The 20,706-nt window shown below is 32.0% G+C and overlaps 2 protein-coding genes across 3 annotated transcripts; one reads left to right on the top strand and one right to left on the bottom strand.

Moving 5' to 3' along the window:
* LOC115952880 (protein DETOXIFICATION 24-like) lies at positions 1-7,254 on the top strand. Its single transcript, XM_031070211.1, has 9 exons — positions 1-250; positions 3,537-3,785; positions 4,958-5,499; positions 5,805-5,891; positions 5,978-6,034; positions 6,134-6,372; positions 6,519-6,637; positions 6,839-6,925; positions 7,072-7,254. The coding sequence occupies exons 2-9, from the start codon at positions 3,552-3,554 to the stop codon at positions 7,153-7,155; spliced, it is 1,449 nt and encodes a 482-aa protein (XP_030926071.1). The 5' UTR covers positions 1-250; positions 3,537-3,551; the 3' UTR covers positions 7,156-7,254.
* A 271-nt stretch (positions 7,255-7,525) lies between these two features.
* Positions 7,526-18,767, bottom strand: LOC115952881 (ELMO domain-containing protein B). 2 transcript variants are annotated; one of them, XM_031070212.1, is made up of 10 exons: positions 18,573-18,767; positions 17,698-17,883; positions 17,502-17,604; positions 16,586-16,698; positions 13,592-13,660; positions 12,714-12,829; positions 12,545-12,599; positions 8,470-8,590; positions 7,994-8,136; positions 7,526-7,875 (listed from the first exon to the last, which is right to left on the bottom strand). In XM_031070212.1, exons 2-10 carry the CDS (start codon positions 17,878-17,880, stop codon positions 7,774-7,776), a joined length of 1,005 nt encoding a protein of 334 aa, XP_030926072.1. In that variant the 5' UTR covers positions 17,881-17,883; positions 18,573-18,767; the 3' UTR covers positions 7,526-7,773. The 2 variants fall into 2 exon arrangements, with proteins under 2 accessions (XP_030926072.1, XP_030926073.1); XM_031070213.1 differs by having other exon boundaries at positions 17,698-17,862.
* Between the last annotated feature and the right edge of the window lie 1,939 nt (positions 18,768-20,706).

The raw sequence follows: 20,706 nt of genomic DNA, 5'->3' as shown, positions 1-20,706 counted from the left end.
TCGTAGTTATAATATTGAGGTATTTATAGGAGGCAAATCTAATGGAAAGGAATGCAAAGTGGAGAAAGCCTTCTCTCTCTCTCTCTCTCTCTCTTCAATATAGAATCTCCCCTTTTTCTCGCTCTCTCTCTCTCTCTCTCTCTCTCTCCCTATTATTGGTGTCTGCTGCTAGAAGAGACGAGTCATATATAATCAAAGTAAGAGTAACCCCAAGGCGATCCGTATAGCCTAAAAGCAACTGTAAGACCAAGTAAGTAAAGTTTATCCTCACTGTTACCTGTTTTAGCTTTAATGTTATCTATATGTGTGTTTACAAAACTTCCATGTTTTTGCACAATATGAATAATAATATCCTTAAGCCACAGAGATAGATAGAACTAGAAGTAACTCTGTAATCTAACACTCTACTAGCTGTCATATTAGCAAATAGAATGCACAAATCTACAAATCTATAATGGTACGAGGAAGACCACCTATACATCCATTCTAATAAGCTCAAATAGCATCACAGAGACTATACAGTTGAACATGATACTGCAGGGTCTTATCTTATATTCTGATTCTTTTTCTTTTTCTTTTTCTTTTTTTGCTTTCTGATCTCTGGTATAAAATATATACTTCTACGTTTTTACTGACTTGCTTATTGTCTAACCCTTTGTTTTTTCCTTTCAATTTCTTCCATCTGAATAAAAAAACACACACATACAAGTAATACTAATACTAAGCTAGCTAGAAACACAACCTCTTGATGATGGTCAAGTCTACTGCTGAAAAATAGACTAGATACCTACTAGTTTTTTTTTTTTTTTTCTTCTTCTTCTTCTTATTCTAGAATTCTATGAATGGTGAAGATATCATAAAAAATTATTGTGGTTCGTACACCTACCTTTCTAACTAAGAAAGGAAGATAAATAAACTACCAGTTGTAACGGATGGTTGTCAAAATATTTAGAATTTAAAAAGTGAACCCTTTTGAAATAGGCAATCACACAATAAAAAGATCTGACTCATGTACGAATGTGCATTTGCAATATGTAAAAAGATTAATTATAGTGATAAAACACAAAGTTAAAAGAATCATCACGTGGACAAATCATGAACTCATCACTCAAGGTGGGTGCTAACCATGGTTCCTCTTTGCAAATTGGAATTACCAGTCAAGAGAATAGATAAGAAGTAGATAAGTTTTTTTTTTTTTTTTTTGGATAAGAAGTGGATAAGATATATGCATAACCGTGCCATATATACATATATATATTTATATATATATGTCGAATTCAAATAATATTTTTAAAATTAAACAACAAAATAGATAGTATAAATAAAGAAACAAAAATTACTTTTAAGTTTTCTGTTACGAAAATAAAATGTGCAAAATTGGGGGTTTTGTTGAAACCAAACATTATAATAAGTAACTAAAAAATATTTTAAATTAATAATAAAACTTGTTCTAGCTTCTTTAAAAATTTTGGTGTTTGAGTTTTAATTGTAGTACTGTAATATTTATAATGAAGTTCTATTTAAATAAAAATACTTGTGAGTTTGTTTCAAAAAATATATAATACTTGTGAGTCATGTGACGAATTCACATGGTGTAAATCTTGTGTTCGTCGATTCTCAAGAAAAAAAAAAAAAATAGTGTTTGTCGAAACCATAATTAGACCAAATTATTTTTAATAATTTTAAGCAGTTTTGATGTCCCACATGAAAAAAGGAAAAAAAAATATTAAACAAAAATATATAATATATAATAAAAGTAGTAGTACCCTACATGTGATTGTGTCAAGTAATCGTCCTCTCCATTTTTTATTTTTTATTTTTTCTCGATAAACCACATGGATAGGGTTTTTTTTTTTTTTTTTTTTTTTCTATCTCTTTACAAAAAGATTTGGTCCATAACATGCTTCCATTATATAACTTATAAGGCAACCCTTTTTTATTAACTATCTTATTTTTCATTATATTTGTTTTCAATTCAATTGATTTGTGCATATTGCACGTGCAAGCAAATTACTAGTAGAAGGGGAAAAAACCATATTGCGAACGTCTACTTTTTTTTTGATAAGTTGTGAGCGTCTACTCAATGAACTTTAATGGGTAAGGCATAACTTTATCATATTATTATAAGATAATCATCTCTCTTTCTATATATATAAAATTTATTTTATATTTCATTAGCTCCTGGGAAGGTAAAATAAAAATATTCTTAACTCTAAAATAAATAAATAAATAAAAATTACAATTAAATAAAAAGTAAGTTTACTATCACAACAATTTTCATAATTTTTACCACAATTTACTTATATAGTGATTTTTAAGTGGTGAAAATAAAATGATGAGCTTATATAGGTCTATAATTTCACCTCTAACGAGTCATTTTATAACAAAATTATACTAAAATTATGAAAGCTTACTTTTAAAAATAAAAAGTTTAAAAAAAAAAAAACAAAATAAAATAAAATGTATGCTATTTTGGGTGAGCCTTTGCAGCCTCCGAAGTATTGTACTTGACAGGAATGTATGGTGGTGAATCATATTAAGGTCAGCAGTTTTAGAGGATGTACGACAATATTCGAAAAAGTAGAATCCATGCAATATAAAAGAAACAAAAAGGTTGCTTTTAGGGAAAATCAGCTCCATATTTCAGAGATCGAATCGGATATGTGATAAGAGTCCAAGTGCATGCTTTAAAAAACAATCATTTTACCAGGATTTGTTGGCATGTGGATATGTGGAGAACCCCTCAACTGTCAGTCTAGGTGCATGCTTTTGTCAATTTAGTTCAGGATCTTAACAATTAAAGTTGTGCATTGACCAGAAACTAGTTTGTTGGGAAAGATAGGAATCTCATACAACATAGATACACCAAAGTTTCACAACAAAGCCTTGACCAGAAATTATTAATTTGGGCAATGTTGCTATTTTTTTTATTTACTTACCGCAAACAACTTGTTATTTAAGATTTATTGTAAAAATATTATACATTTTGGTTATTTATATTACATAAAGAATAAAAAAGACTTTTGAATGACTAAAGTAAAAGGTTAAAGTGAATATCAATTCCCATGTTTTGTTTACAATGAAACATGTAAGTTTGGAATTGTGTAACTTAATTGATTGGCATTTTCTAGTGTTTCCAATGAAAATTTTTACTACAAGTTTGGAGCTCTAAAATACTATATAAATACAAAAATTTACCACAAGGTTGGAGCTCTAGAAAAAAAAATTAAATAATTAAAATGATTTTATCATATCTAGCTTGATTTTATGGGGGTTAATATTTTAACATATACCCATTACATATTCATGATGTATTATAAATTTAGAATGTAGAGCCGTAGACAGATTAGACTTGGTACAATATTGTTTCCACATATATTTAACATTTGGACATTAATTATAATGTCCAAATGGTGCAAACTTGTTTTGGATATTGGCCATATCGATTTATATGTATAAATGAGCAAAGTGGTGAATCCAACTTGAAAATCATAGTCTAACCAAATATTTATGTATTATATATATTCCTCTTACAGGTGATTAACAACAGGATGGATGAGAGATTACTTGGAGCAGAACCAGAAAATATTAGAAATCTGCCAAGGAGAATTTGGGTGGAATCGAAAAAAATATGGAGGGTTGCATTTCCTGCTATGTTAGCCAGGGTTACTCAATTTGGAATGTTTGTGGTAACACAGGCATTTATAGGGCATCTTGGTGAAGTGGATCTTGCGGCTTATGCACTCATTCAAATTCTAACTGTACGATTTGTAAATGGGATACTGGTGAGTATCTTTATCATACTTTTTTTTTTTTTCATCTTTTGTTTGATATTTGGAAAGATTATATTTGTACCAACTTTTTTTTTTTTTTTTTTTTTTTTTTGGTATCAGTATACTCTTAACTAATTTTCAAACTATATAGCTTTTATATATTAACTCAACTGGTAAAGTCTCTGATAGTTAAATAAGAGATTTAGAGTTCAATCCACGCCTACACCAATGCCTATGCCAAAAGCCGATTGATGTCTTGATCTAATGATATATAAATATATATATTTCATCAGTAGTGGACACATAGGTTGAAACTTTTTCAAAAAAAAAAAAAAATTAGAGTCTAATTTTTCAGTCAAAAAAAAAAAAAAAAAAAACTTTCAAAATATATATATATATCACCCTAATATATTTTTGGCACCAATCTTTTCTCAAAATTTTAAATCATATCTCCTAAAATGATACTATAAGATTAATTATTCAATACCTTCATAATATAGTGACGGGGTACTCTTTTCTTCTTCTTTTTTTGACCGTTGCATCATGAATATTATACTTTCATAATATTGAGACAGTTTACCATAACTGAAATTTTAATTCTGTTCTCAACATTATTCAAAAAATTAAGATGCTGCTCCAATTTAAATTATATTACTAAAATCTAAAGATTTAAAGGAATTTTCGTGAATTATTTTTAATTATTCAATCATCTACCATAATTTTTGGTTCTAATAAAAAAAAAAAATGTTGAGGGTGGTTCTAATAAAAAATTTGGTCTTACACGATATCTTTCCATCATATAACTTAAGATTTTTTTTTTTTTTTAATTTTCAATTTCAGGATATTATTAGTCAAATATTTTCTTCAATACAAATAAATTTTAATTAATCAATCCGTGCATGAGTCGAGCATACTACTAGTAAAAGGAGAAAGAAGAGTAACCAGACATATTCATTCTTGCCTCACATACAAATAAAATTAGACCAATAGAGACATGTTTCTAAAATATGGAATATGCATTTTTGAAATTTTTTTAATTTCTTTGTAATAGTCAAGTGAGAATTTCTAGAACCAACGCTAAAATTTTGGAATTAAGGCTTTATTATTTGCCGATGGATTTATGAAAGAATGATTCTATCAATCTGTAACACAATTTTGCCTCCATTTTAATTTTCATATTTTAGTTGGGCATGTCAAGTGCAACTGAGACTCTTTGTGGGCAAGCATTTGGAGCAAGGCAATACCACATGATGAGCATCTACTTGCAAAGGTCATGGCTTATCAATATTGTTATTGCAACTATCTTGCTCCCTGTCTTTATCTACTCAGCTTCCATCTTCAAGCTACTAGGAGAGGAAGATGAAACATCAGAAGTTGCTGGATATATCTCTTTATGGTTCATTCCAATTCTCTACTATTTCGCTTTTGGCTTTAGCGTCCAGAAGTATTTACAAACGCAGCTCAAAAACAGAATTGTCGGATGGCTATCTGCTATTACATTTGTACTTCATGTTCTTTTGTCATGGATTTTTGTGAGCAAACTGAACTGGGGGATTCCTGGTGCAATGAGTGCGATGATTATATCTTATTGGTTAGTGTTAATTGGAACATTCGTGTATGTCTTTGGAGGTTGGTGTCCCAACACATGGACAGGTTTCTCACTAGCTGCTTTTCGAGATTTACTACCAGTATTGAAGCTCTCACTATCCTCAGGTGTCATGCTTTGGTAAGTACTCCATGTCCTTCACTAAATTACTTCATCTCAATTCTTTTTTTGCCCACCTTTTTTTTTTTAATTTTTAAATTCAATAGTTAGAACAATAGAGGAGCAGACAATGTTAAGAGGAATACATTTTATTGCATCATTCCTTGTATGGCACAACAAAATTTTAACATTCTTAAGCATTTTTATATTCACTCTATGCTAGTTCCTTTCTCATTCCTTTCACATTTTCCTTTGTAACTCTTTTATCATACTGTTATAATCATCCCCTTTCTCTTTTCTTTTCTTTTTCTTCACTTTCCCAATAGCTTGGAGTTTTGGTACAATGCTGTTTTAATCTTATTGGCGGGATATGTGCAAAACGCTACGGTTGCAATATCTGCATTTTCCATTTGGTAAGGCCACATTGATTCTCATTTTAAGTTTCTTACTAGATTTTGGTATACTAGAAATGTCCTTAATTGAACCGACATTGTTGCAGCCTCAATATCATTGCTTGGGAATTTATGGTTTTCCTTGGCTTCCTAACTGCTGCAAGGTATTGCTTTGCTCTTATTACCCTTTTTTCTTGTTTGATGACTGACATTGTAATCCAGTTTCTCTTTAACTGATAGATAAATATATTTCCTTTGTATAGCGTCCGGGTTTCAAATGAACTAGGGAAAGGAGATGCTAAAGCTGCAGAGTTCTCCGTTAAAATCATCTCCAGTACTTCAGTTATTCTTGGAGTGTTCTTTTGGATTCTATGTTTAATTTTTGGTCATAAACTCGCTTACTTGTTCACAAGTGATGAGGAAGTTGTAGCATATGTGTCGAGCCTCTATATCCTGCTAAGTTTGTCAATCTTACTCAACTGTGTCCAGGCAGTACTTTCAGGCATGTATTTCAATTTATTACTATGATGATAGTGAAAGGTCAAACCATTGTTTATACATCTTATAGACTGGCAAGTTCTTTATAAGTGTAAACATGGGTGCTCCTTCCACTCCAATTTTTTTTAATCTATAACTTCTGTTTTGCAGGGGTGGCTGTGGGTGCCGGTCGGCAAGCTGTGGTTGCATATATTAACATAGGTTGCTATTATCTGATTGGGATCCCAGTAGGAGCTATTCTTGGATATGTGGCCAAACTAGAAGTAGAGGTAAGAAACCTGTATCTAGTTTTCAAACTCCGAGTCATCAACCATCAGTTCCCATGAGATTCTTTTCCCTCGTGAAAATTGAGCTTAGTTTTATAATATGGGATTTTAATAATGTCAGTTTACATAATCATTTTGAATTATTCTTAGCTAATTGATGGAGGAATATATTCTTAACTTATCTGTTCTTAATAAATTGTGCAGGGCCTATGGATTGGAATGATCCTTGGTGTGGTAATGCAATCACTCGTGCTTGGTTACATAACCTTTAAGACTGATTGGAATGACCAGGTAATTCAAATGTATATATTGCAAGAGCCATGATCAGCATCAATTATTTTGATTTACATGAATATCATCAGAATGACAAATGCATTTCGTAACCCTCTTTTTTTTCTTTTTTCTTTTTCTTTTTTTTTTTTTTTGTGTTCTTCTAGGTGAATAAAGCATCAGAACGTTTGAATAAGTTGTTCTTGAAACCTACCGAAGGAAGTTCTACTGAAGAACCACTGAATGGATGAACAGTTCAATTTCTCTAAATTGTATTCGGTTGATTGAGATTGAACCACTGAAAGTAGTTCATTTGAAAGTATTTGATAAAATCTTAATTTTTCATCCCAGCCTGCTGATACAACATTTAACTGCATTAACAAACCTATCATCTTTTTGCCCTATGTTTTCCCTTGACATACACCTCTGGAAAATAACATTCTTAATTGTAACAAAGAGTGATTAAAGAAATTGTTCTTCAAAACCCTATTCATATGACTTCTTGCTGCTTTAAAAACATAAACCAACACAAAAATAAAACAATACAAATACAATACAGACTGGAAAGGAGCTATCAAAAAACATAAAAGGTAAGCAAAAGGAAAGGACTGGAAAAAAATATACACAAAATGCAGCCGCATATGAATCTGAGGCACTTAAAGCTTGTACTCTTTTTAACATTTGACATTTGAACTATTAAGATGGCAAAGTTTTTATATGCCATGGCTATTTGAAGAACAGAATCTTCGGTGTGGTTTTGGAAATATGATAGAACAACTTATGTATAAAAAAAATAATAAAAAATAAAAAAGCAGAAAATAGAAAAAAAAAAATGGGAAGGGTCAGTGAACTAATAAAACTAAAGTACACTATCTTTTCAAGAGGTTGTATGCTGGTAAATCTCTCACGTTGATGACATCTTCAAGTGCAAGCTCACGCTCTAACTGAGTTCTTGTAGACTTCAAAACGTCCTGGAAATCCAAAATAAAATTTACAACCAACAGCAGATTTGAATCATTTGATTAGGGAGAGAACACAATTCATACATCAAATCAAATGGACAGGATATAACTTGCTAAAATGATTTACATTGAATTCCATATAAGAAGCACGCTTTGCAAGCCACTGAGCATCCATCATACGAAAGGCTACACAATAGAGATTATCAAATGCCATTTCATCTTCCCCAAGCAGTTCCAAAAAGCGAATTCCTGCTAGAGAAGTTGGCTTTCCTGCAAAATAAAAAAACATAACCCCAAATACTACATAAATGGAGCATTAGAATCAAATGTTTTGAAGAATTCCTAATCTAAGATGTTAATTTTTCATAAATGGAGCTTTCGAATCAAGTGTTTAGAAGAATTCCTAATCTAAGATGTTAAGTCTGTTTGGCATCAGACAACTAAAAATAAATGTCATGCTCAACCACAAAATGTGTTTGGGGTAGGCTTTGTAATAAATAACCTATTGCAGCTGAAAAAAAATTTCAGCATCTGGTCAGTCATGAGAGGAGCACAGCTGTTAGACAACATGTGAATATTCTTCATTTTAGAAATGCATATTACCTGATTGAAGATCCAGCATTTGTGCCAACATAAAAGAAATATTGATCCCAGCTACAGCAAAGGGATATTCCCACTCAGCTCTAGTTCCATCTTGTTTGTGTAACAATCTTTGGAACGATTCCTGTAGAAGGAAATATTGTGATATTTTTTAGCTTAATTCCATTGTTGGTCCCTAAAGTTTAACCCATGAGCAATTTTAGTCTCTAAAATTTAAAGCGATCACTTTTAGTCCCTTAGATCATCACTCCATACGGATTGATAGCGATCACTTTAAGTTTTTAGGGACTAAAAATTATCACTTTAAACTTCAAGGACTACAATTTCTCATGAGCTTAAGTTTAGAAACCAGCTGTACACTTGGCCTAATTTTTTATGATTGAAATAATTTCATAGCCAACAAAAAGAGATTACAATCAGTTCAAACAACCTCCAAACGCAAGCAGCTGATGAGCTGCACACACAATACAGAAACAAAGGAGATAACTCCAACACATACAGAAACTCTCCATCTACTACATAAAATTCTATATAATAGTATTAGGAATGTTCCGAAGACCTCCAACACATGCTCTAACATCATCTCTAATAGCCTTCACAAGCCCATCTGTTTTCAGTTAAGCCTTTACATATATTTTTGCATTAAACAAAATCACCATCTATATGTACATATGAATTCATACAGAAAGTCAACTACTCCCCAAAATATAAATGTACACAGAGAAATGTTCTCAGTTCTCACGCAGACACATAAGCAGGCAAAGTGATTATTATTGTTAAAAGCACCAAAGCAACTATGTGAAAGGCATTGCCCTTCGTAATTTTCCAAAAATACGCCTGATACATAGATCCCAAAGCAATATTGAAACAGTGGCATATGATGTTAAAATAGAAAATTGATTACCCTTTTACTCCCTTAATATTAGCACAATTCTTTCTACAACTCTTTAACTGCTTATCAGGCTTCTTTTGCTGCTAGGATCAAAGTAAGATTCCTAGAATTCATACACGTTAGCACCCACTTTTCCCCAGTGAAATTCCAACTTCTAAACCATTTCATCTTTCTTACTCTTTTCTGGATCAATTACTAAATTAAACCCACAAAATTCATTCCACAATAATCTCTCTTCTCTTGACCTCTCTAAATTGAAGTTTGGGTTTTACACTCCTTCAACTTCAAGTGTATGGAAGATCAACAAAAAAATTATGACTAAGAGAGTAGTTTTCTATACTATCTTTTCAATCCAAGATGCAGGATTCTCTAGTTTTGGGAGCATTGAGCATTTATAGTCACGTCCCAGTGTGCCAGCTCTCCTTTTCTTTTTTCTCTAAAGTTTTGCATAATTTTTCCTTTTTTTCTTTTGAAATGATTTCTCTTGTTTGTGTGCCTACTATTTATAGAGCATCTTACAGCATGTGCAGGAGACTAGTCTGATAAAAACAAAAACCAACATTAAGTAGACAAATACAAGTAAAGATGCCATTTAATACCAAACTTCAAAGCAGGGGACACGCAGAACCAATAAGTAGAAGGATCAATCTATAGACCATGTCCAGTAAAACTCTTATTCCTTTAGGATTCCCTATAAACAAGAACTTTGAATGCATATTTGTGCCATACACTGCACCCCCAAGAGAAACAACCCCTAATGCCACTGCATAAATCTCTCTTTTTTTTTTTTCTTTGGCTGGATTTTTAATCTCTCAAAAAATACCAATATATGTTCATTTCCTCTTCTTTGATTGGTCTCATGCGTGGGGATTTACTTCTACAAAATCCCTATAGACCATGTCCAGTAAAACTCTTATTCCTTTAGGATTCCCTATAAACAAGAACTTTGAATGCATATTTGTGCCATACACTGCACCCCCAAGAGAAACAACCCCTAATGCCAATGCATAAGTCTCTTTTTTTTTTCTTTGGCTGGATTTTTAATCTCTCAAAAAATACCAATATATGTTCATTTCCTCTTCTTTGATTGGTCTCATGCGTGGGGATTTACTTCTACAGAATCCATTCTGCTGTTTTTAGATTCACTTTCTTTTTGTGCATAAGTTTTTTTTTTCTTTGTTGCTTGTACATATTTCATTCGTGTCAATGAGATCTAGCTCAACTAACACCTCCTCCCCTTGTAAGTGCTAGGTCTGTGAGGTTAAGAGTTCAAGACCTACTAAGTGCATGTTCAACTTACCAATAAATGTTCGCTAAGATATGAAAATGACGGATACACCATAGACCACCATGCTTCCAAAATCACAAGTTTTGGTATAAACTCAAGGTTAATTCCAAACAAAGTAATGCCAAGATCTGCCTTAACAGAACGCTACACCCAAATAGAGAAGGTAACTGGAACTGTGTCATGTGATGAAACGCAAAATAAAATATAAATACTACTGGTATCAGGAAAAACAAAGTACAATATGAACGAAGAAGATCCAAATTTTCCTGTTTTGAGGTACAATCTTTAGGGATTCAGCACTTAATGAGGGTTCTTGACAAGATTTTGAGGGATTCTTGAATATGGTTTGATGTTTTTTTATTTTTTTCTTTTTGATAAGTAATAAAAATATATATATCAAGAGTCACCCAAGTATACAAGAATTATACCAGGGTGAAACAATCAATTACAAAAATTGCATAAGTCTAATAAATCAGCAATAGAAAAGAAAGAAAGGTTTCTCAAGGCAGTCAGCCAATCCAAAAAAGTTCGGAAAAAGAAAAACTTGAGACCAGGCATAAAATGCTCGGTATCTTCAAAACTTTTGCTATTCCTTTCCCTCCAAATGCACCACATCTGACAATGTGGGATAATCATCCAAATGTGACCATTTTGATGACAACCAAATTGACCTTGCCAGCAAACTAGAAGCTCAACTACAGATTTTGGCATCACCCAAAAAGCTTCCCAAACAAACCAAAAATCATGGACTACAAATCTGAAAAGATGGGGCAATGTAGCAAAAGGTGGTCAGCAAATTCACCATTACATTTGCACATATAACACCAATCTATGATCTTTACCTTTCTCTTCCTTAAATTGTCAATGGTCAAAATATTACCCAAAGCTGTAGTCCATAAAAATAAAGCTACTCTCAAAGGGACCTTGAATCTCCAAATGATTTTCCAAGGCAAGAGAGATTAATAGTAGCAACATCAGTATTAGAGTCCAAAAGTAGGTAAAAACACCTACCTTAAAGCCCTTTTTATTATTCAGTTGCTAGTACATCTTATCCTTTCCAATCCCCCTAATTTCCGAATCATAAATGGCACACATAAAAGTCATCAAGGACTCTAATTCCCAATCTTGTATTGCCCGCACAAAGTGGAGATCCCAGTGAAGAACCACATTGGTGAAATGCATAAAATCTGCCACACTGGCATCCTTATTACAGCTAAGTCTAAATAACTCGGGGTAACAAACAGCAAGAGAAGTCTGGCCACACCATCGGTCTTGCAAAAATTTGATCAGTGTTCCATCCCCAACCTCATAGTGAATGTGAGAAGACAAAGACGGCCAGCCCTGTCTAATAGTTCTCCATAGACTAACACCATATGGACTAAGGACTGAGCAAGTACACCCCCCACACCCCCCAAAAAAATCACTACCATATTTCACCTCTATCACTCTTCTTTAAAGTGCATCTCTCTCCAAAGCATACCACCAGAACCATTTTCCTAACAAGCTTCATTAAAAAGGTTTAGAAAGTTAAGTAACTTCGTGGGATCTCAAATAATTTTGATGGTTGTTTGGTGTTAGACATTGAATAGAACAAGAAGCAATTACACTTAGGTAGGAGAAGGCAACACAGAACACATTCTCAAAGCTTAAAGCTAGAATTTTATCAAAATCATCTTCCTTACATATGGAGAATGCATTTCCAAGACAAGATATAATTAAATAAATCATACAAACAAATGAACAATGAGGCTTAAGAAAAAGGGGGCAGTATAAACTTACTCAATCAAAAGAATGAAATAAATATTTAATGTACATTGAAGGCAACAATACAGCTGATTACAATGACAGTTGAGATTTATGCAAGTAGTACGTATATAAATATAGCGAAGTAAACATACCGGATATCTCTGAGCAAAAAAGATAAGATTCTCCAACGATATAAATCCCCCACCCCTGCAAATAGCGTTGAAAACTTCATGTTGAAGATATTTTTATGAAGGAGAAATCACAATGAAAACCAAATTTCATTGTCTAAAAATTAGTCCTCATATAAGTTCTCCTATTTACCTAAAATCTGTTGAAGGGTCAGAACCCTGCCAACCCATTTCCTTCCAAAGCTCAGATTTAAGAGATGGGAGCTCCCTTTCAGGGTAAGCCAACCTCCATAATTGTTTAAGTGCATCCTGCAACCCAAAGTCCCAAATATTCAGTTTATATTTACTTTTTTTTTTTTTTTTGATAAGTAATATTCAGTTTATATTTACTTTAAAAAATTATATTTTAAATAAAAGATCCTTCTTTCTCTAGCAAGTCTTCTGCTTTTGTGGCTCTCAGTTCATAAACCCATCTCTATTTGAGTATCAAATTTGTACTGGATTACAATTAAGATATGTGCATAGATGTCTTTTAATTGAACAACATAAACTTGAGAATTATGTTTTGACTTGTTTTCAATAAATTGACATGTCTCTAAATCCAGGTAATCCAAATTACCTTCCCTTTAAAAAAAAAGCATGAAACTATATGTTGAGACATAATCATAGAGAACACAAAAAATTGAAATGACTTTCTATTGGAATAATTTCCTAGACAAGTAGGTTGGTCAGCCCATAGTTTGAGATGATGAATGTTTAGCATCCATGTCTTGCATGCAACAGTGAGTGAATTGTCATTACAATAAAGTATAATAAGGCAACATGAACCAGACACAATAATTACATGATTACTCTAATACACAGACTCAAAAGTACTACATATCAATGAAAAATAGATACTAAAGAAATAAATATATGATAAAGTCTGGATTCTACAACTTGATTGAAGGCATCCAACAATAAAATCTCAAAGAAAATAAAAAACAAGGACAGGTAACAAATGTTACTAAAACATAAAATAAAATAAAACAAATAGAAAGAAGCAAAACAAAACCAAAAAAAGAAGCCTACTTGATGCTCAACACGAGAACCATCAAAGGGGACCTCAAGCCTTTGCCGTAGATTCTGGAGTCTTTCTTCCTAAAATGAAACAAATTTTAAGCAGAAAAGATAAGTAAAGTAACAATAACAAGTACCCTCATATATTAAAAAAATAATAAAAATACTGAAGTAAATTAATGAATATTTTATAAAATGAACAGTTTAAAAAAACAAATAAAACTTTCCACATCAGATTATAGAGCATAATGAGTAAACAATTCCTGTGATTAATCGTCCTAGAAAAGACCAAAAATGTATACTTACATAGATTTTTGTTAAAAAATATTGATTGACCATTTCAAAAGGAAATTCCATCAACTTACTTTCAATTTCAACCTAGAAGGAGAGAGAATAATAATAATAATAATAATAATAATGCATGCACCCAATACGTCTTGAACCCACGACCTTAAACTCCCCCCCCCCCTTCTTTTTTAATAAGTAAAAAAATTCTAATTGATATCAAAAAATGAGTCACCTAAATACATAAGGAGTATACAACTAGGGATCAAACAATCGATTATGCAAATTACATAAATCTATCAAATCAATAATAGAACATAAAGACAAACTATGCAAAACTGACATCCAATCCAACAAAGTTCTAAAGAAAATGAATTTGAGGTTTGGCATTGTTCTCTTTACGTCCTCAAAGCTCTCAATGTTCCTCTCCCTCCATATACACCACAACCTCACCCTCCCCCCTATAAATTAAAAGGTAAGGAGTTGCCAAATGAGCTAGAGCTCATTTGCTTCTTAGGGAAACAAGCTCACTTCATATTTCCAAAAATGAACAACAATATACATTGGTTTATGGATAATCTTGGTTCAGATTTCTTTGATGATTTTTAGAATAATGATTAAGAGTCCATTTAGGAAACAGCTTATTTTGCTGAAAGTACTGTAAATAAAGCTAAAAGTAGCTGAAATAGTACAATGGAACTCATGAATAGTACCAAAAAGTGTAATAGGACCCATGAATAGTAGCAAAAATAAACTGATTAATAAAAAAAGTGCATTTTTTAGCTTTTCCCAAACACAATCTAAATTCACCATTTCCAAAAAACTTAAGTTTTGGGGACAATCAAAAATTTATCATTGTCTCAGAGCAAATAGTCTGAAGGTCAAACTCTATCTTCACTCTACCTATCACTTAACAAAGTTAAATATCCTATGTGTTAGGTTCCACTTATTACGGGGAGGCTTGGGCCATGCATAAGGGTAGTGTTACAATAATGGTTAAATGATGGGTAAATTGCAAATTACACCCCTAAAGTTTAGGGATGTTTGAATTTTACACCCTGAAATTTCAGAATTTGGATTTTACCGCCTGAAGTTTGAGGGTGTTTGGATTTTATACCATATTTTGAAACGTCAGGATATAAAATCCAAACACCCCAAACTTCATGAGGGTAAAATCCAAATTTTAAAACTTCAAGGTGTAAAATCCAAACACTCCCAAATTTTAGGGGTGTAATTTGCAATTTCCCCTCAAATGATTGAATTCTCCCTTTCCTAATAGGTTACACTTTTGGGACAAGTAATAATTTACCAATGATAATTACTCCCCATTGTTAGTCATGATAATAATTTACTTGTACCAACCCGTAGACTTTACCTCAAGTAAATGCGGTTGGGAGTGAGTGAATCTTTGGGTACTTATAATCTAAAAGTGGCACTCTTGTCCCATATCTACAAAACTACACACCTAAATTTGGAAATTGAATCTCACCCCAGCAAGACTTTTTGATGCTGCCACGGAAGATTGAGTTGTTACTACTTCGCAAATTCCTTTTTCTCTTATTTTTTATTTATAAGAACCTAAAAAAATCATTGATTCAATATCTTTTATGGGATACCTATGTGAAATCCAATTGAAGTGAAAATTGTGTGGTCTTAAAGGTCTAGTTATGTGTGTTCTAGGGTTAAAATAGTCTTTTACTAGCGTTTTTTATTTTATTACTTATGATCAATGTTGTAATCACGGGCAAATCTATAAAGTCTGCAATTCTTGTGAATTAAAGGTATTTTGGTAGTTTAGTTGAATCTAGAATTTTCTAGGAGATCCTAGGTATCTTAGGTTTTATTTTCTTTTAAGTCCAAGTTAGTCTTTTATTAGGTTTTAGTTTACTAGTAAAACTAGGAGACCTAATACTCCTAGCACAAGAAAGAGTCCTTATATATATATATATATATATATATTCAAGGAGGAGAGGGGGTTGATTAATTAAAATAATGAGTGTTTTGAGCAATGAGTGTTTTGCTGCATATTGGCCTTTGTGTGTTCTTTCAACCTTTCTATTCTCTCTTTCCTTCTTCTCTTTTATGTTACTATTCACTGGTACTATACATACAAACTCTAAACACTATAAAAATTCTCTATTTTCTTCTTCCTTACATACCCCAAGTCAAACCCTTTCTTTTACATATCAAAAACTACTTAGTACCAAATAGACATCAAATAATTCATCAAACCAAATTTAATGCCTGTCACAGCCCCATAACTCTTTCTTCAAAACAATTCTAAACCTTAAGATTCACAATTCCTAACCTTAAACCAACGACAACCACGCATAACAATTTGTCCTACAAAACCTTTCTCCCTAAGCCAAAATTTAAATTAGAATTTGATCCTTTAACAATGGTAAGAACAAGGGAGAGGACCTGCAAATCACCTTCCTGAAACATGTTCTCAATCCTAGACTCCAACTAGCAAGAATATCATTCTTCAGACCAATTTGAGCATCAGTTAAAATTGCCTCAAAGAATAAGAAAACATGACTACTCAACAAAATAGAAATTATACAGGGAGTATAAAAACCGCGGAAAATAAATCAATTCTGTTCAATCCTTATCAAAAAGTTTGAGATGACAAAAATTATATTGAAAACCTCCCTTTACTCAGAGGATGTAGAAAGTTCAATAAATTGCTCTAATTTAAATATATTATGTCACTAGACATACCTGCAAAGGACTAAGGGAAAGTGGAAGCAGCTTATTGCTTTGTCCTCTTTGTGTGTAGGATGAAAAGGGTAAAAGGCGTCCAATTAGAGATCCGGATCCAAGGACAATATTTGCTAGAAAAACCAAGATGAAATTATCAGTCAATGAACCAATAATATTCCCAACATCTAGGATGAAGTCAAATAGTCAATGCACACAAAGAACAAGACATCTTCAGGATTATAGCATGATTTTTGAGGTAGTTAACTGTGAAAAGAAATCAGTTAAATGTAGAAGGTATATTAAAATATTGTTTTGTCCCTAAAGTTCACATGAAGTTCTATTTTTGTCCCCAAACTTTAAAAAGTTCTTCTTTCGTCCCTAAACTGTTGAAACTTTACACTTTCTGTCCTTAAAATTCAAAAAATCTTTTTTCGTCCCTCAACTTTAAAAAGGTTATTCATTCTACATATATGACTAATAGTTTCATGCCACTTGTTCACCTGATGTGTGTGTTTTATATTTTCATTAGATTTAATGGTTCAGGTCAAACATGTCAAATTCTCTAATGCGAAAAATAGTGCCACTTAATTAGACATGTAGATTAAAATTTAACAAGAGTAGACAGAAGAACATAGAGTGTAATGTTTTCAATAGCTTAGGGACAAAAAACAAACTTCAAGCAAACTTCAGCAGGTGTCAGTAGAGCTACAAGGCTCTTGGTGACCATGTTAATATATCTAACTTTCACGCCTAGCAATAAGAAGGGAAAAAGGGTGGAAAATTCATCAGTTGATAAAAATCTTGATGGATAATAGGCCAGACATACCAACAAAGCCATCCAATCAAATAAACAAGCTTAATTGACACTGATAGCATCTGAAAAGCATGAAGCATATAACTACAAAGCAATTCCAACAACAGAAAAACAGCATACCAAACCATTGAGCCCATTGGGCAATCAACTGTGAGAATAGACGCGTCCAATGGAGGTGTTCCTTCCTCCTTTCCTCTTCCCAAAGATCTTCATTAGTGTCTCCCTACAATAAAGCCAAATATTGATCACATAACACAAGATAGCTAAAATGAACCACCAGAATGGAAGATAACTAAAATGACTAACAATGCGTCACCTCGGAATGCCTATCATCGTGCTCATAATATCCTAGCAGAGGCTCATCCAAACCATCCAACCCCGATGATGCCTCCATATGCTCCTGCTTTTTTCCATCAACATCCCCATGATGAAGCCTTCTCCTCAAAGTTCTTGACGTCATTAACGTACGAATTATGCGAGCCTGAATATCTAAACACATTCACTTCCAAGGGCCCAAACAGCATAAAACAACATAAATACAGATCATCCAACAACATTGATACAAAACATCAGCAACATTTTAAAGTAAACCTGAACTGAACACACCCATGTAAAGTTTCAATAGATAAATCGGCTAAATAAGGTAGCCTTGGTATGATGGCAAATGCCTTCCACCAAAAAATAACAAGTCACAGGTTCTGATCCAAGAATCAACCTCTCCAAAAAAGTGGGAGTTTTGTGGACTGGGTACAAGCAAGACCTTTATAAATCAGCTAAATAAGGTCAAATCATGACATTTTGCTGCCCATCAAAAACAAGGAAAAAAAAAAAAGTGGGTATTATCTTTTCCCAGATATTTATCAACTTTTTTAAATTATTCAGCATATAGTTAGTTAGATAAGCAAAATTAGCTCATACAATACAAATCAGCTTGTGTTTAACGATCAATACATATGAAACTAAAAGCATACGAACGTTCATTTACAATTGACTAATCAAACATTAATAATTCAAAAAAAAAAAAAAAAAACCCAGTTCGTATTCGTAGTTGTAAGCAAAACAAATTGTGAAATTAAAGCCAAAATTGAAAACGTAAAAAAGATAAAAGAATTAGGGTTAGGATCCAAGAAAAAGAAGGAGGGACGACTATTAGTATTTCATTCAAATGAAGTAAATGGAAATTTAGGTTACCTGAGAATGGGATTTGTGAGAAATGCCAAAACTAGAGCAAGCGCCAATTTCAGAGGATCAGTTTTCTTTTTCGTCTTTATATATTTATAAATCTTAATTATTAAGCAAATATGAGAATGGGAGTAGTACTAAATAAAGAAAGAGAAAGAAACCTCTCTCTCTCTCTCTTGCTTCCTTTTTAAGGACTTTTTGTTTCAGAAAACAAAATACTTCTCTTCCCTCCCTCCCTCCCACCCTCTCAGGTCGGTCGAGACTCCAAGTTCAAGCTCACGTCTTTTCTATGCCGACTCCAGATAATAACTATTTATCATCCAATCGAATTAAGACATGGACAAATTTTTAGCGTAGGTTGTGATTCAACTTCAAATCTCTCACTTCTTTCTCAAAAAAAAAAAACTTCAAATCTCTTAATCAATTATAAAAATTTCACCAGTTGATCGATTTTTTTTTTTTTTTTTTTTTACTGTGAGTAAGTCCCCAATTTTTAAATTTTATATATATATATATATATATGTCTTTGTTTTATATTTTTATAAACTATCCAATATTTTTTTATATTTTACTAAATTACAATTACACGTTTAAAATTAAAATTTAAGGTAGTTTTGATTGTATATATGTTACATATCATTTAGAATTAAGTCTTCTATTAATATTAATGCGTTGTCACTTAAAATTAAGTTGAAAAAAGACTTTTTTTTTGGTTCAAAATGTATTGTGTTGTTTTGAACTTTATTAAAGACACTTCAAATATTATTTAGACTAAATTATAATTTACACCCTTAAAATATTAAATAATTAAAAAATTAAGATCTTATTAAGGTTGCAATTAAGGTAGTGTACATAACATTAATGTTACATCCTATTGAGTTAAGTACATGACCCAAAATACTAACATATTAAATTCTATACAGGACTGTTGACTACTCCAACCCATAAGTACATAGAGCAAACGTGAATGAGAGGAAATAATATATAATTTTAACATTGATAAAGTATTGAAGCTAATGTATGTGTATGAAAATAATAGATTGCTAAACTAGAAAAAGTAAGGTTTTTTGAATTAATTTAGCTAAATATTTGAGGAGAATAATGGCAAAATATACCCAAAATTCAAAATCCTCACAAAAGAATGTGTGAATAAAAATAAATCAAGTACAAGGGTTCGTTTGAAAAATAGTCAATAATTTATCATTGATTGGTTCGTGGAGAGAGTTAAGGCTAAGAGTGAGAAATTACCATTGGGAGAGCTTTTTTGTGGTGTGAATTTTTTTTTTTTTTTTTTTTACCAGATTCTGTTGTGAAGTTTATTTGTGGGTGATCTATGGAATATATTATGTGACGTTTATAAATAAACAAACGCTTTCTGCTTTTAAAATTTGAAATACATTTTCCATTACATTGAGCTTGTTTTCCATGGAACATAGAAACATTGTCCATTGACTTATGTTTTCTACTGAAACAAACGGATCATAAGATTCACTTGAACAAATAACCATTACTCATAGGGTAATCGTTCAAATTAAGAACAGAAGCTCGTTTCTTTTTTTTTTTGTTTACCTATAATTGGAGCCATAGGGCTCTATCCATTTATTCACTTAACCCAAAATTTCATTTTATTTTTTTTCGTCAAGATTTTAAACAAAGTTTTGAACCGATCCGCTAAGAATAAAATATTCTCAGAATTTCACATTGATACGACATGCTGCTTTTTCCATTCATTCCTTTGAGGATCAGTCGCGGTCTTACAAGCTCTAGAGATAGTATCGACGAAGACGTTGCTTCATACAAATGTGTAAAGACCTACCAGACCACGAGACTTATCCTAGTAAAATTAAGGCGAAACTACAATATTGATCCCTCAAGTTTACCCTATGTGCGCAATTGGTCCTTCAAGTTTGAAGCGTGCGCAATTGGTCCCTCAAGTTTGTAAAATGAGCAATATAAGTTCTTTTACTAATTGCCATTAACGGTATTACTTATGTAGCTAACGGACAATGACTTGATATTTTATTTTAATGATGTGACATATTTTAATTAAAAAATTACAAATTAAAAGTACACATGAGAAACTTTTTTTACAATGGTACCAAAAAAAAAAAAAAACTTTTTTTTTTACCCAAATGTAAATATA

Source organism: Quercus lobata, chromosome 7 (genome assembly GCF_001633185.2).
Source record: "Quercus lobata isolate SW786 chromosome 7, ValleyOak3.0 Primary Assembly, whole genome shotgun sequence".
Classification (NCBI taxonomy): domain Eukaryota; kingdom Viridiplantae; phylum Streptophyta; class Magnoliopsida; order Fagales; family Fagaceae; genus Quercus; species Quercus lobata.
This window is presented reverse-complemented; position numbering and strand designations above follow the sequence as displayed.